At 35.7% G+C, this 15433-nt stretch overlaps 1 protein-coding gene across 1 annotated transcript; it reads left to right on the top strand.

Annotated features, from left to right (window-relative positions):
* Positions 1–408: 408 nt before the first annotated feature.
* On the top strand, positions 409–1404 carry LOC108219054 (uncharacterized). The gene has a single exon (XM_017392307.1). It carries the CDS (start codon positions 409–411, stop codon positions 1402–1404), a length of 996 nt encoding a protein of 331 aa, XP_017247796.1.
* Positions 1405–15433: the final 14029 nt, after the last annotated feature.

Below are 15433 nucleotides of genomic sequence, written 5' to 3'. Positions count from 1 at the left end.
TCCGCCGAGCACTTTCTTTCGATATCACTACAATTAAGTTGGTAATCTACTTCCATCATGATCCCCACAAAATATATAAGTTTCATTGTAAATCTAATCTTATCAAAATTTGATAATATTATAATGTGGTTCATTATTAAATTTGAAGTATATATTGAATCAACATATATTATCTATGTTTCTTATTTTTATTTGTTGCGCTTTTAAAACCGAAATCGAACCGATAGAAACTGAACCGAGGTTTTTAGAACTTAGATTATTTAAAACCGAAATCGATCGGGCAGTTCGGTTGCAATTTCGATTTTCAATTTTAAAAACCGAAGATTCATGCTGTTCACCTAACCGACCGAGGAACCTCACCGACACCTTTCGAGATTTGTGACTATTGTTGAATGCATGGGACCTGATATGGCGGATCCTCAGATTTTAAAGATGAAGGCTTTTCCGTTTTCACTTGATGGATCAACTTTGGATTGGTTCGAAGATTTGCCTATGGGGTTTATTACTTCTTGGGAAAATCTAGTACGAGAATTTTTGCAGAAGTTTTATCCAGCAACAAGAGTGATTAACATGAGAAGTCAAATAGCTGGAATTCAACAATATGCAACTGAGACGTATGTTGAGTACTATGATAGATTCCAAAAGTTACTGAAAAGGTGTCCTCAACATGGTTTTCCTAAAGGGAGTCCATTACACTTCTTCTATCAGGGTCTGAATGAGTATGAAAGGAGATTATTGGATTCTTCTGCTAGAGGTGCTTTTATTGATTTATCTCATGATGCTGCTGAACAACTAATATCTAAAAGAGCCGCCAATGAACTAGACTATGGGAGTCGTGCAAGGTCGGAATCAATTTTAGGTGTTGAATATGATCAAAGGTTGACAAAGATTGAACAAAACTTGGAGAGGTTGAGCGCATTAATTGAAATTGGAAGAACACCTCAAATTCAAGTATGTGTTTTTTGCGCAACTCCAGGACATTCTACCGATTCTTGCCCATCTTTTGGTTACGGAAATCAGGAAGCAAATCATTTCTTAGATACATATAATTCAAGGATGGGAGATCACATAAGGTATGAAGATACTAATGGTGCTCTATATGGATTTCAGTTTTGGGACAATTCTCCACATTTAGGTTTTCAGCAGAGGGAACCACTCCATCAGAATTCAACTAGTGGAAGCAATATTGAAAAATTATTGGTCAAATTAGTTGAGGGACAGTTGGAGATGCAAAAACAATGTTCCAAAGATTCTCAAGGCATCAAGGAGGTGCAAACACAACTTGCGGGTGTGGGTAGCAATATAAATCAAAAGCATGAGTTTGTTGAAATTCATGAAACTACACAGCCACAACCAAAGTTTGTTGAATTTTCAATCTTTTTGGATTTTAAAAATTCTATCTAGTAGTAGTACTAATAATAATAATAATAATAATAATAATAATAATAATAATAATAATAATAATAATAATAATAATAATAATAATAACTAACCATACAGTATGCTTGGGTTGCCTACCAAGAAGCGCTTTTGTTTAACGTCTTTGGCTAGATGTTGTGCCCTTTATTTCTCGCTGAAAGGTATATGATACCTAAAGTGAGTTAGCAAAGGCTTCCGCTCGAGCTTAGGTGCATCTTGCAATACCAAAAGAAACCCCAACTCCTTCAAAATTTTGTGTATCCCCTCAAGAGCAAAATTTTCAAATTCAAGAATGAACGAAGAAGTTGATTTATCTGTAGTGCATATAGGAGTCATTGAAATTTCTATAACTCCAACAAACTTCAACCCTCACAAATCTTTACTATCTTCTCCATAAACCACATCTTTCAATTTTTCTTCCACTATTTCGGAATCTTGTTTAACAGTGCTTTCTTCCATAGTAACTATCTTTGTATCCGCGTGGTATTCCTTCTCCATCTCATTTACTTTTGTCTGCATCAATCTAGACGGAAAAGGAATACGATGAAGCGACTTTTAAAATCAACTGGATTAGAAAAGTTAGGAGACTTCTCTTTGGGTACTGTTGCAACCACTTCTTCATTGGATTCTTTCTCTAATTCATCAAGTACGTCTGTGTAGTTTCATGAATTTCAACAAACTCATGCTTTTGATTTATATTGCTACCCACACCCGCAAGTTGTGTTTGCACCTCCTTGATGCCTTGAGAATCTTTGGAACATTGTTTTTGCATCTCCAACTGTCCCTCAACTAATTTGACCAATAATTTTTCAATATTGCTTCCACTAGTTGAATTCTGATGGAGTGGTTCCCTCTGCTGAAAACCTAAATGTGGAGAATTGTCCCAAAACTGAAATCCATATAGAGCACCATTAGTATCTTCATACCTTATGTGATCTCCCATCCTTGAATTATATGTATCTAAGAAATGATTTGCTTCCTGATTTCCGTAACCAAAAGATGGGCAAGAATCGGTAGAATGTCCTGGAGTTGCGCAAAAATCACATACTTGAATTTGAGGTGTTCTTCCAATTTCAATTAATGCGCTCAACCTCTCCAAGTTTTGTTCAATCTTTGTCAACCTTTGATCATATTCAACACCTAAAATTGATTCCGACCTTGCACGACTCCCATAGTCTAGTTCATTGGCGGCTCTTTTAGATATTAGTTGTTCAGCAGCATCATGAGATAAATCAATAAAAGCACCTCTAGCAGAAGAATCCAATAATCTCCTTTCATACTCATTCAGACCCTGATAGAAGAAGTGTAATAGACTCCCTTTAGAAAAACCATGTTGAGGACACCTTTTCATTAACTTTTGGAATCTAGCATGGTACTCAACATACTTCTCAGTTGCATATTGTTGAATTCAAGCTATTTGACTTCTTATGTTAATCACTCTTGTTGCTGGATAAAACTTTTGCAAAAATTCTCGTACTAGCTTTTCCCAAGAAGTAATAAACCCCATAGGCAAATATTCGAACCAATCCAAAGCTGATCCATCAAGTGAAAACGGAAAAGCCTTCATCTTTAAAATCTGAAGATCCGCCATATCAGGTCCCATGCATTCAACAATAGTCACAAATCTCGAAAGGTGTCAGTTAGGTTCCTCGGTTGGAAGATCATCGAAGACAGGTAATCTCATTAGAAGACTCTGTTTGAGCTCAAAATTGTTACTCTTCCCTTCAACTGGATCAGGATACACCATACAAGAATTTCCATAACTAGCAATCGACACCGCAACATCATCACATAGTGTTGGAATTGCCATGTCAACTACTCAAAAAGTTCCACCTTATACCTGAAACAAAACAAGTAACGGCGGAGGAATAAAAATATGTACAAAAAATACAAAACAAAAGAAAAGCAAAATTCAATCCCCGGCGGCGCGGCGCGAAAAAATTGATGTGAGCCAATTTAAACCCTTTTTCAGTTGTTTATAATATAGAATAAGCAAGGGTATCGTTCAACGCCAAGGATCAAGGGCTCACTTCTCTTCTGTTTTTCTAAACAAATAAATGATTCGATTTTTGTTTTTATAACTAATCTAAATATTAATCTAATAAAAATTATATTAAGAGCAATAAAATAAATATGTTGGAAAGCATGAAAATCCACCACTGAACGTACGACACAACTCTGAATTCCTTTGATATGTTAAGAAAGATACTTATAGAGAACTTGCCATGGACCGCATAGAAACAAGCTCTGCTATTCGCATAACCCCATGGACCGCATAGAAAGGCTAAAACGAATTACAAACTTATACAATTAATCCCATCTCCGCATAGAAAGATTAATTGACTTTGCAGAGATAACAATCACATAACATATTGGGATGTCCGCATACCCTAGTTAATTCAAGCATCTCTACAAGCATTGACGTATATATAAGCACAATCAAAACATATCTCCATAACTCAAAACTGTATAATTGTGATAAGGTTCAGGGCTTCAAAACAACCCTCCAACAATAGAGGTTTAGCCGACCATAATCAAGATAAGACACGTAAAATCATGAAAAGAATAGAATACGATACAAAGTGTCGATCCTTTCCTTCTTCTTGGTGGCTCTCCTCCCAATAATACGTATGTAATATTCTATCTAAAAAATACCTAATACAAAAGTGTTTTTATTCTCATAGGAATATACAAGGCAATTCCGAAACTGAATCGGTTTCAAAAAGGTCAAAATTCGCAGTTGACTTTCTCCCCTATTCCTGGGCTGTTTCAGCGGGCTTTTGATATTTGGAGCCTTCTAGAATGATATAAAATTAAATTATCTTCGCGTGGGCTGTTTAATCGCCCAAATCCGACTTCTAGAACTCAAGATATGGCCCAAACAATATTCCAAATGCGGGTAGCTCAATAGTTGCGAATTTTCTTCTAATTTGTCCAAATCCTTTCCAATTTAGAATTCCTTGCTCCCTACAATAAGATATTAAAATATAATTAATATATGTCCAATTAAATGTAAAATATAACTAATATGAGAATAATTATCATCTAAAATATATATAAATATATATTCTATCAGGAGCTTGTGGAACCTTCTCGAAGATACACCCTGGAAGGCTCTATCTCTGTAGTCTGGCAGGTTGTCCCTGTCGGGGAGTAGAGAAGCGTCCTTGCATTTGGGGTAAGTCTTGGGTGCTCGAGAGTCTACAAAGCCCAAGTCTAGGCCTCATCGTATTGGGCCCCTTTCAGGAGGAAGACAGCAGAAGGGGAAACCTAATCCTATTAGGTTTCTTAGGAGAAAAGAACTACGTACTGGCTTGATCCCCTATAAATATAGGGGTACGTGGGCAAATTAGGGGGACACGAGTTGGGAGCATCTGGAGGAAACTCCACCACCATCAACCACCGCTCAACCACCATCACAGATCTTGATTCCGGCCACGAACCTCGAATTTTGTTAACTACCAAATTCCTCCGTTAACAAATTGACCCTAGAAGTAGGGGCCTCTAGATCTTTCGTTTGTGGAGGACAAACAATCGTACGTCACAGGACATGAACATCAATTATACTTGGTACTTAAAACTTACCTTGAGCGGAGGCTGTGTTTAGGTGGTTCTAAACTTACCACACGTATATGACCAGATCAGAAGAGTCTCACATGATCGTAGTGTTGGATTGCGTATCAACCCTAATTATGATATACCGGCGTCTGCCAAGCCTAAAACACGCGATAATGGGAACCAACGAGTGTATATCGACCTCAGCTAGCTGCCTCCCTCGTTAAAGAGATAAGTTCTTGCTTTTCTTTATTAATCTACTAGTTAATTAATTTTATGCAGTTGCTTATATGTATCATATATCTTGCATATTCATATTATGGTATTCATTGATGTTTATAGATTATACATTAAATCTTCATACATGACGATGAATATATGAGTTTAGAAGTTACTTGCGATATGATCTTACTGCTAATAACCAAGAAACAAGAAAACAGAGATGCACCGACGCATGGGACATGAAACCAATTCTCTGGCGGAAGCTTCAAAGGAAACCTCCGTTATAAATTATAATACTTTTGATGACATATATAGTAATCGTCTTTATATAATCAATGTTTATAAAGATTCATGGCATATATGTGCGTAGTAATGATCTGTTCACCCAGAATATTTCATGACAGTTTCTCCCGTACGTCAATGTATATTGGCTGCCATAATGAAGGAAACCTCCGTGTTGCGACAATAACATAAATGACTACTCCGAAGGCATCTCGGACAACCATGTAGCAGTATACTTTCAACAACCTGATTGAATCAAATTCTATCAGCATATAGCTGCTATATTTACGTGTGCTGGGAGAAGATAATCAAAAAGGGGGTCGTTATCAGTCACATGATATGCGTGTCATAATCCCGCTGCTCCGAGAGGGGTCTGGCTATGACATAATTAACATGTTTAAGGTATTCAAGCCATGAAGTGAAGATAGCTCGAGATTTTGTAAAAGATGACATAGTCCGAAGCCCCGAATAGTTTCGATATGGAAGCATAACAGACACACGTTGGGAACAGTCCGGAGTCCAGTACTTGGTGATTTACAGTAGCCAGGAGTACAGGAGTAAAGACACTATGAAGTATAGACGACATGAGACTCGCCCTAATTATTATACTAATTACGGAGAAATAACTTGCAGATGTTGGCTCCATGTAATTTTCAAAGACATGCATGATGGCTGAGATGGCTGATGCACGAATGTGAAGACTGAAGAGTAGCCTGAAACAAAAACAAAAAAATGGTGGCTTAAAAAGAAGCCTGGATCAACCTAGCTCCAATGGGATCAAACCACATGTTCATGGGTTGTGTTGACGTCGACAACAGAACTAGTTTACACATCAACATCCTGCTGGAGGTGTCCGGATACAAGCCAGGTTTTGCTCGAAAAGAAGAAGACATATACTACCTGCAACATAAAAATAGCCCTGCTGCATGACAAGGGAGGCCAGACGTAGAAGGCAACAGAGGGAGATGCTACCCGTTCTGGGACGTGAAGATAAGTTGTTCTGAGTTTTATGATTTTCCAGATAATATATATTTTCCATGCATGTTAATATTTTATTAATATCTGTCGGGTTAAATAATTTAAATTAGTCGTATCATGCATTATTCAGTTGTCATACTAATATATCATGAGCATCTATATAGTCATTTTATTACTAACAACGCGCATATAGTAGGTATATATATGTTTGTGCAAGTATGTGTTTCGTGCGGCAGAAGAGTTGGAGATTGAATTCTTAGGTAGCACCTGTAAATTTAAATTGTCTAAGATAGTTTTCTGCTTTTTTCTTTTAATTTATCTACTTTGCAATTTTATATAAATATAAATTTCTGTCATGCATTATCATTCATGTTTTTTTATTTTGTTTATATATGCACTTTAAATGTAAATGCTTAGCAAATAAATAGGATGGAAAAGTAAAAAGATGGAAAGATGTGAGTAAAAAGATAAAAACATATTATCGTATCCTGAAGAAAAACAGCACGGCTATCTCCTCTTCTTTACTTGCCCTCCGCCTGGCGGCGTCTCCGTTGATCCCGGCCTTCGTACCACCATAAACACACTCAACACACACACACACACACAACGACCGCAGAACACACGCACGCACACATGCGACCCTCCTCTCTCCTCTCTTTCTCCCCTCACTGCTGCCTTCTCCCTTTCTCCCGGTGGTCGCCGGCGTGAACCGCCGGACGACACTCCGCCCTCCCTCCTTTCGTTGTTTCCTCCCAACCAACACCCTTTTACCTTCATCAGCGGCTCGCTTTTCAATTTATGTTGTCATCCGATGAATGTAAGCCGGCGGATTTCTATTCAAGGACGGAGATTGATTTGTGTTATGATATCGGGTGTCGGCTCAGTCTCGTGCTGGAGAGTTAGGACCGCGGCGGTGGCCGAAGACGATGACGGTGACGGCCGTTGTTCCGGATCAGTCGGTTTCAGAATGGAAGGCGTTAATTGTGCCTTAATTGAGAGCATTAATTGTCTCTTAATTTGTGCCTTAATTGAGGCTTAATTGTCTTTTAATTGAGAGTTTAATGTTTGTTAATCGTGCCCTAATTGAGGGCTTAATTTGTCTCATTTATTGAGTTATCGTGATTTTTGTTTATTTTGACCCGTACAAGCATTTTAGCATATATTTTTTGTTTTAAATTAATTGTCATTTGTCGCGTGTTTGGTTTTAAATTATTTCTGCACTATTTCTTTCCTTAGTGCTCACTAATAATTTTTCACTTAATGTCTACAATCTTCTTACAGGTTTATATTTCAAGGGTTTTTGGAGGTAGCAGATGAAAGGTGAATATAAATGTACAAGCCACTGTAGCAGATTGACGAAAGTAGAGGCTGTAGCAGATTGACGAAAGTAGGAAGATACGAGTTTTTCTTGTTATTTCTTTGTAACTAATGTAATTGTGTTTTGTGGGTACTCTTTTTCCCCTTGAGTTTTTTTCCCATAGGGTTTTACTCTTGCAGGGTTTTAACGAGGCCCGGTTGGTGGGTTTTCTTTTCGGACATTAAAGGTCATATTGTCTAAACGTCCGGGAGTACTTGCTTACTCTTCGGTTAGATGGTATACTTTTTTGGATGAAAGAAACCTCTGTCTCATTAGACCTTGTATTTTCGATACTCAGTATCAATGGAAATTTATTTTCCTGTTCAAAAAAAAAATGTAAATGCTTAGCGTAGTTTTGAATTGCGTATATATTATCCAGTATACTTATGTCACTAATATAATTTTAGTTATTAGTTAAGCATGTCGGTATTAAGTATGACACATATACTGAAAATGTTCATTTGAAAATTATGTATGACTAACTTTGTTTTAAAGACATAGCAGGGATTTTATTTACCTTGAAAAAGTTATCACAGGATGAAAATAAATGATAGAAACTGGAGGTTCAAGATTGATAAAGCCAATGGACGATAGAATTTAAAAATTATGGTTCCTGGACGGGTCCATCAAAAATATAAGAGATAAGTGCTATATTAAATTTTATGCATCTTTATATATGGTATGTCTGTGTTGATTATGAAATTATTACTTCACATGTATTATAATCTAATCAATATTTAGAATATTATTTTAGAGTTAAATTGATATAAGTGCAGGTACGTGATGATTCACATGTTCAACAAAAAGATAAGTATTTTTTATTTTCAGTTATAATTTTCATTTAGTATATATATTCTTGTCATGCATATATTTATTCTTGGATATGTATGTTTTAAATTCAAATATTTTATGCATAATCGAATTATATATCTCTCTTATCGAGTATGGATTATTATTATACCATAAATATATTGATAAATTTATGTGTTGTGTTTATGTCATTAATTTTGTGTACCTCTACCTAATATTTTATTTTAGTGAGTTGTTTTTAGACAGGGAAGAACTCCAAGAATTTTGTAAGGTGTGCCCAGGATGAAAACATTGTGAATGAAGAAGGATTAGGATATTTACAAGATGTGTCTCCCCCTAACAAGGTACGTCACGAGATAAGTAACTGAAACTCTTATTATTTTGTATGTGAAGAGTTTTATGCAGGTTCTATTGAAATTCTCAAGAGGCGCGCCTCCCCCTGAAAGGGCGCGCCCTGAGGTAAATATTCTTCCTGATACTTGTATACAGTATATTGTGTTGGTTGTATCACTCGCAGGAAAGAATAATGTTAGGAAGCGTGCCTCCCCCAGACTGGGCGCGCCTTGAGGTAAACATTCTCCTTAGTACTCACATACAATATGTTGTGTTGGTTCCATCCCTTGCAGGGAGGAAGAATATATCGAAGCGCGTCTCCCCCTGACAGGGCACACCCCAAGGCACAGGCGTGTTTCACTTCAATTTCATGGATGCTCAGATCAACTACACAACTCGATAACAAACGTCAGCGAATCCTCTTGCTCCAACATCGTCAACTTTTCTCGCCTCTTCATTAGAAAATCTTCTTGCTCCAAGGAACACTCCGTCTACAACGATCCTTCAACCCAACAAGGATCAGTACAATCAACATCGACAAATCTCAGGAGGATCTTGACACGTCGCTCCCAATCAAGTCCTGTCTCCATTCTTTGCCAAAGTAATCAAGACTCCTTCATTCGCCAATGACGCAACATCAGATCAGAAGTACCATGGCTCTCCGCACTTACTCCAAACGCTTCAAGTGCATAATCTTCAAACATCAGAAGGGCGACAGACAAGACATTATAATTTCCAAATTGCAGGTCTCAAAGGTGAAGCATATAAGAAGATGGAACAAAATCCTTGGCTGAAAGTAAGGGAAGGAGCTATGGATAATGCGAAAGAGAGAAAACGGGGGGCGCCTTCCCCTAACAGGGCGCTCCATGAGGTAAATACTAACCTTATTATTTTGCTAAATATAATTGTGTATATATAATTGTATAGAGAGACACGTCCAACACTCCAGTCTTCAAGATTCAGAGTAAATATATGTCACAACACATCTTCGCAACACTGTCTTCTCCAACCAGCATCTTCAAGACAATTCGGAACCGGGGGGTAGTAGTTGTTACACCCAAAAATCCAACATTAGGCGCGCCATCAGGTCTCTGAGATCCTAGTCAACAATAATTGGAAGGATTTGCTTCACCATCGGGGCACGCCTCATCCTCATCCAAGACGTGGTAGAACTATCAAAGGCACGCTCATCTTCAGCCTCGGCTTCCACGGCTTCATATTCATCGACTTGGCTTCTGCAACCTCAAGTTTTTCTCTCCTTCAGCCTCGGCTTCCGCGGCCTCATCTTCATCAACTCAGTCTTGGCTTCCGCGGCCTCATCTTCATCAACTCAGCCTCGGCTTCCGCGGCCTTATCCTCAGCAACCTCGTCATCGTCTCCATCAGGCGAGCACTACCATTAAGCAAATGTTGCGTTCAACTCCGTCAAGCGAACATCGTCTTCGCCCCCGTCAAGCAGAATTATCTTCATCTTCAAACAACTTCTTCAACATCGGCTTCAGAGGAATCTCCTTCATTCGACTCAGTTGCACTATTCAGACTCAGCTATTATACGGCGACATATGGCGCGCCTAGTTAAAGAACGTCAACATCTTCTGCCTCAACAGAGAACAACCAAAATGGGACATCTCAGGGAATAAAGGACATCAAGATCTCGTCGACATCTTCAATGCCACCAAGATCTGGGGGGTAGTTGTTATACGCAAAAATCACCATGAAGACCCGGCCCATGAAAGAGGACTATGATAGGCTCAAGATTGGACCAAGCCCAAACTAGCTATGTCAATCAGAAGAACCCACTTCAGATAGATTGGGCGCGCCTTATCTTCAGGGCGCGCCAAGTTAAGCTTACAGAGAAAGATCGTCATTTGAAGGGCAGAAGGGGACATATTTTACCTAGGGGGACGCCCTTGGATGTGTATAGATCCTACTGTTAATTTGTCGAAGACTCTACCTTGTAGTCTGAGGAGTTGCCCTCCTTGGGAGATAGAGAATGAAGATTAGAGGAGGCCTTGCTCTGTAGTCTGGCGAGTTGTCCTTGTCGGGGAGCTTATGGAACCTTCTCGAAGATACACCCTGGAAGGCTCTATCTCTGTAGTATGGCAGGTTGTCCCTGTCGGGGAGTAGAGAAGCGTCCTTGCATTTGGGGTAAGTCTTGGGTGCTCGAGAGTCTACAAGGCCCAAGTCTAGGCCTCATCGTATTGGGCCCCTTTCAGGAGGAAGACAGCAGAAGGGGAAACCTAATCCTATTAGGTTTCTTAGGAGAAAAGAACTACGTACTGGCTTGATCCCCTGTAAATATAGGGGTACGTAGGCAAATTAGGGGGACACGAGTTGGGAGCATCTGGAGGCAACTCGAAACCCTAATCTCAGCCACCTCTAAAATTTCATCACCACCGCTCAACCACCATCACAGATCTTGATTCCGATCATGAACCTCGAAATTTGTGTACATTGTATGATAGATATTTGTAGAAAGTTAATCGTAATAATTTTTTATTAAAATAAAAGATCTCTATTACATAGTAATAAATTTTATAATACTCGTTTTAAGATGATAGATTTCTCTAGTTCAAATATATATATATATATATATATATTAACCTAGAAACTGGAAACTAGTCCCTGGACAGTTTTTCATCATTGTTTTTAGTTACAAAAATCACTTATTTGTATATCAAAAATCACTATTTTATATATGCAAAATATGACAAATATAAATATATAAATACACATATATACAACGTATATCATCATCATCTTCAATCATACTGCATTGATGAAACTCCTAGCATCATTGTCACCTACAATAATGATTTGTCTATCACCATTTGTCATCATAACTTGCCACTACTAACGACTATCTACCATCACCACACACCTCATCCTCTCATTTGCTACCATCATGGACCTCCTATAACTATAATTGATCATCAATAATTGACCACCAATATTAATCATAAGTAAATTTTCTCAATTATAAAAAATAATAATTGATGATTACACTGCATAAAATAGTGATTAACAACATAGAAATTAGTGATTTCTGTAGTTACAAATAGTGATCGAAGGAGTGGTTTCTAGTTTCTAGAATAACATTGGTTCTGTTTGGTCACTTGCATATATATATATATATATATATATATATATATATATATATATATATATATATATATATATATATGGTATATCTATATGGTATATATATATATATATGGTTGTACTCCAAAAAGTTTACTTTAAAAAAAGAACATCACAGAACACTATCATAACACTTTATTTTTCACAAAGAATGATTTGTTCAGATTATAATTGTATAGTTAAACACCATTTAAATTTAATATATGAAATCTAACATCCAAATTCATCCACATTATTACTATAAAAAATTATAGAATCCAGAACAAAATCCAAAATAGAAACCAGAATAGATATATATATATATTTTTTGCACGAATAATTTTACATAGAATCGTGTTATTTTTAGCCAAATTTATTGTTAAACATGACGGATTTTATTATAATTCATAAAAAAAAAGTCAATCAACTTAAAATTTGAAAGTATTTTAAGCTTTAGATGAGATTCTATATTTGATTCTAAAGTGTTCTGTGTTGTTCTTCTTTTAAGAGTGTTCTTTTTTGAGCAATGCCCTATATATATATGTGTGTGTGTGTGTGTGTGTGTCTATATATATATATATAGGGGAGAGATCAGCGAGGAACTCAAGTATCCGGGTAACTTAGGAATTTTTCATCTCAACCGTCCAACACATGTTTTAGTATAATAACTGTAAACACTGCTACCATAATGTAACTGTATACATGCACCCATTTTGTGCCGAAACATTTAGCCACTTATACTTTTCTATTTTGAGTTTATATTTCATATTAATAATGTGTTTTATTTTTATTTTTATATCATATTTTTTATAATCCATATTTTTAATTTTTGGGTGTGTTCTTAAATTACACTACCTATATTCAAATATTTCAAAAATTATACTGAACATATCTAAAAGTTATTATATATATCCGTTTAAAAATGGTATGCATTTATTCTTATCATTCATTTTTCAAAAATTTATGTTCTGTATTTTACATAATTTTAAGCGTTTATTTAAATAATAATATTTGTAAAAGAAAAAAGAATATGTTCTGTATTTAAGAACTTACAACATATTTATAATAACAAAACTTAAAAGAATTAAATATATAACTAATAAAATACAGAACATGCGGGAAAAAATATAAAATAAAATATTTACACAAATAAAAATACAGGACATGCTAAAAATGAAAAACAATCAAAAAGAAAAAGAAATTTATATACAAATTAAAATACAGAACATGTGAGGAACTGTAGTATAATAAAAATACAGGACATGCTAAAAATGAAAAAGAACAAATATATAAAAAAAATACAGAACATTGTATTTGTGGTATTCTATATTTTTTATTATTCAATTCCTTATTCTCTATAAGATGATAATATTTTTGTCTATTAGGTTTTTACGGAACTTGTAAATATTTACAGAACTTCATTAGGTTTGAAAAGAGCATGTGTCTTCCTATATTCACGCCGTGTCCTTTTTTTAACTGCTTGAGAGTTACCAGGTTACTAGTTTTATGGATCCTCAAGGAGAAGGCCCATATATATATATATATATATATATATATATATATATATATATATATATATATAAATATATATATATATATATATGTATATATATATAGGCTCATGATCAAATAGAAACCATTCTTAAAATAAAAACTAGAAACCAGTTTTCCTACCACTATTTATAACTACGGGTATCACTAATTTATACTGCACTAATCACTATTTTTATACAGTATGTAAACATCGATTTTTATTATCAAAATTGGGAAAATCTACTTATCTAAACTATTGATAATCGATTATAGATGATCAATTTCATCCGCAGGAAGGTTCTTGACGGTAGGAAGCCGCAATAGAAGTTGTATGATGATGGTAAGTAGTCGTTAGTTTTGTAAGTTATGATGGAAAGTGTATGTGACTATTGGTGATGATAGACAATAGTGGCAAGTCATGGAAACGTCTGGTAATGATGGTAAGAAGTCCATTATTACGATTTGGGTGAAGATGATGGTAATATACGTTGCATATATGTGTATATATATATATATATATATATATATATATATATATATATATATATATATATATATATATATATATATATCCACGAGATATGCTATATATAAATTAGTGACATGTTATGTACAAATTAGTGATTTTTGTAGTTAAAAATAGTGATAAAAAACTGTCCAGAAACTGGTTTTTAGTTTTTAGGCTAATTTGGTTTCTATTGGAGTAGGACTCTATATATATATATATTGACGAAAAGCGAAGATTTTAATAAATAACCGAAACCCAGCCGAGACAAACCCTCGAACTGTCAATTACAACCTGATTAAGAAACAACAAACGAGCTAAACATATAACAGTTTTGTTTTCAGATCGCTTAACAAATTGAATATTTAAATTCTTTGAACCAAAAGGTATTACAATCAAATCTCGAACAATCCAACCTATATCAGTTGTGAACATATATAGTAGCATCACAATCGACCTTCACATAAGCAGCAACATCTGTAGCCCAATGTTCAGAATTATCAATTACATCCACTGATATTGGATCAAAAAATGACCCCAAAACATGAACAATATTATGTCGTGAAAGGTGAGCTCTTGCGATATTTACCACTGTGCCATATTTGATACAAGCCATACGGATCACCCAAAATATCATGTAACACCTTCTTGAAAACGTTACTGAAACTCATAACAAGACACACAGAAACATCAAAACAAACACAAACATCCCAAAAATATGGGCACAACTTTGATGACAAGGTACTCAACAAGAACTAATCCAAAAGGATTAGATCTTGGTTTTATTGATAAAACTAATAAATACAAGAGAAGATGAGATAGCGAAGATGATCAATCAGGAGAGAGGATGAAGGATGAAGAGCGGAGAAGTGGCGGCTAGAATCTTGGAGGTCGACTCTCAAAACTGCAAACCCTAATACTTTCTTTATCTTTTTTAGTTTTATACAGGCGCGGAGTTTAATCATTAGTTCAAATATATTAGTTTATGTTAGAAATTGATTGTCATATACATGCATTCAAAGTTACAATAGTAGAGCTACGGTAAGTCTAAGAAATAGGAGTAGAAAAATGGCAAAGCATTTAATGTTCTTGTTCATTGTTTTGGCTATAAATAGCCATCTTCAGTAAGTATTGAAATGCACCCGAGCAATACTACTTCTGCTCTTCTTTCTTCTCTCTGTCTCTGTTAAAATAGCAGTTCTCTAATATCATTGTAGCTAGTATATTACAACACGTTATCAGCACGAAGCACTGCCGGAACTGAGAAGGTATAATTTTATCTAAATGTACATATATATAAGTAGACGTGGTTATACCCTC

Source organism: Daucus carota, chromosome 1, assembly GCF_001625215.2.
Source record: "Daucus carota subsp. sativus chromosome 1, DH1 v3.0, whole genome shotgun sequence".
In the NCBI taxonomy this organism is placed as follows: domain Eukaryota; kingdom Viridiplantae; phylum Streptophyta; class Magnoliopsida; order Apiales; family Apiaceae; genus Daucus; species Daucus carota.
Note: the sequence above shows the minus strand (reverse complement) of the source record. Positions and strands in the feature narration are given on the sequence as shown.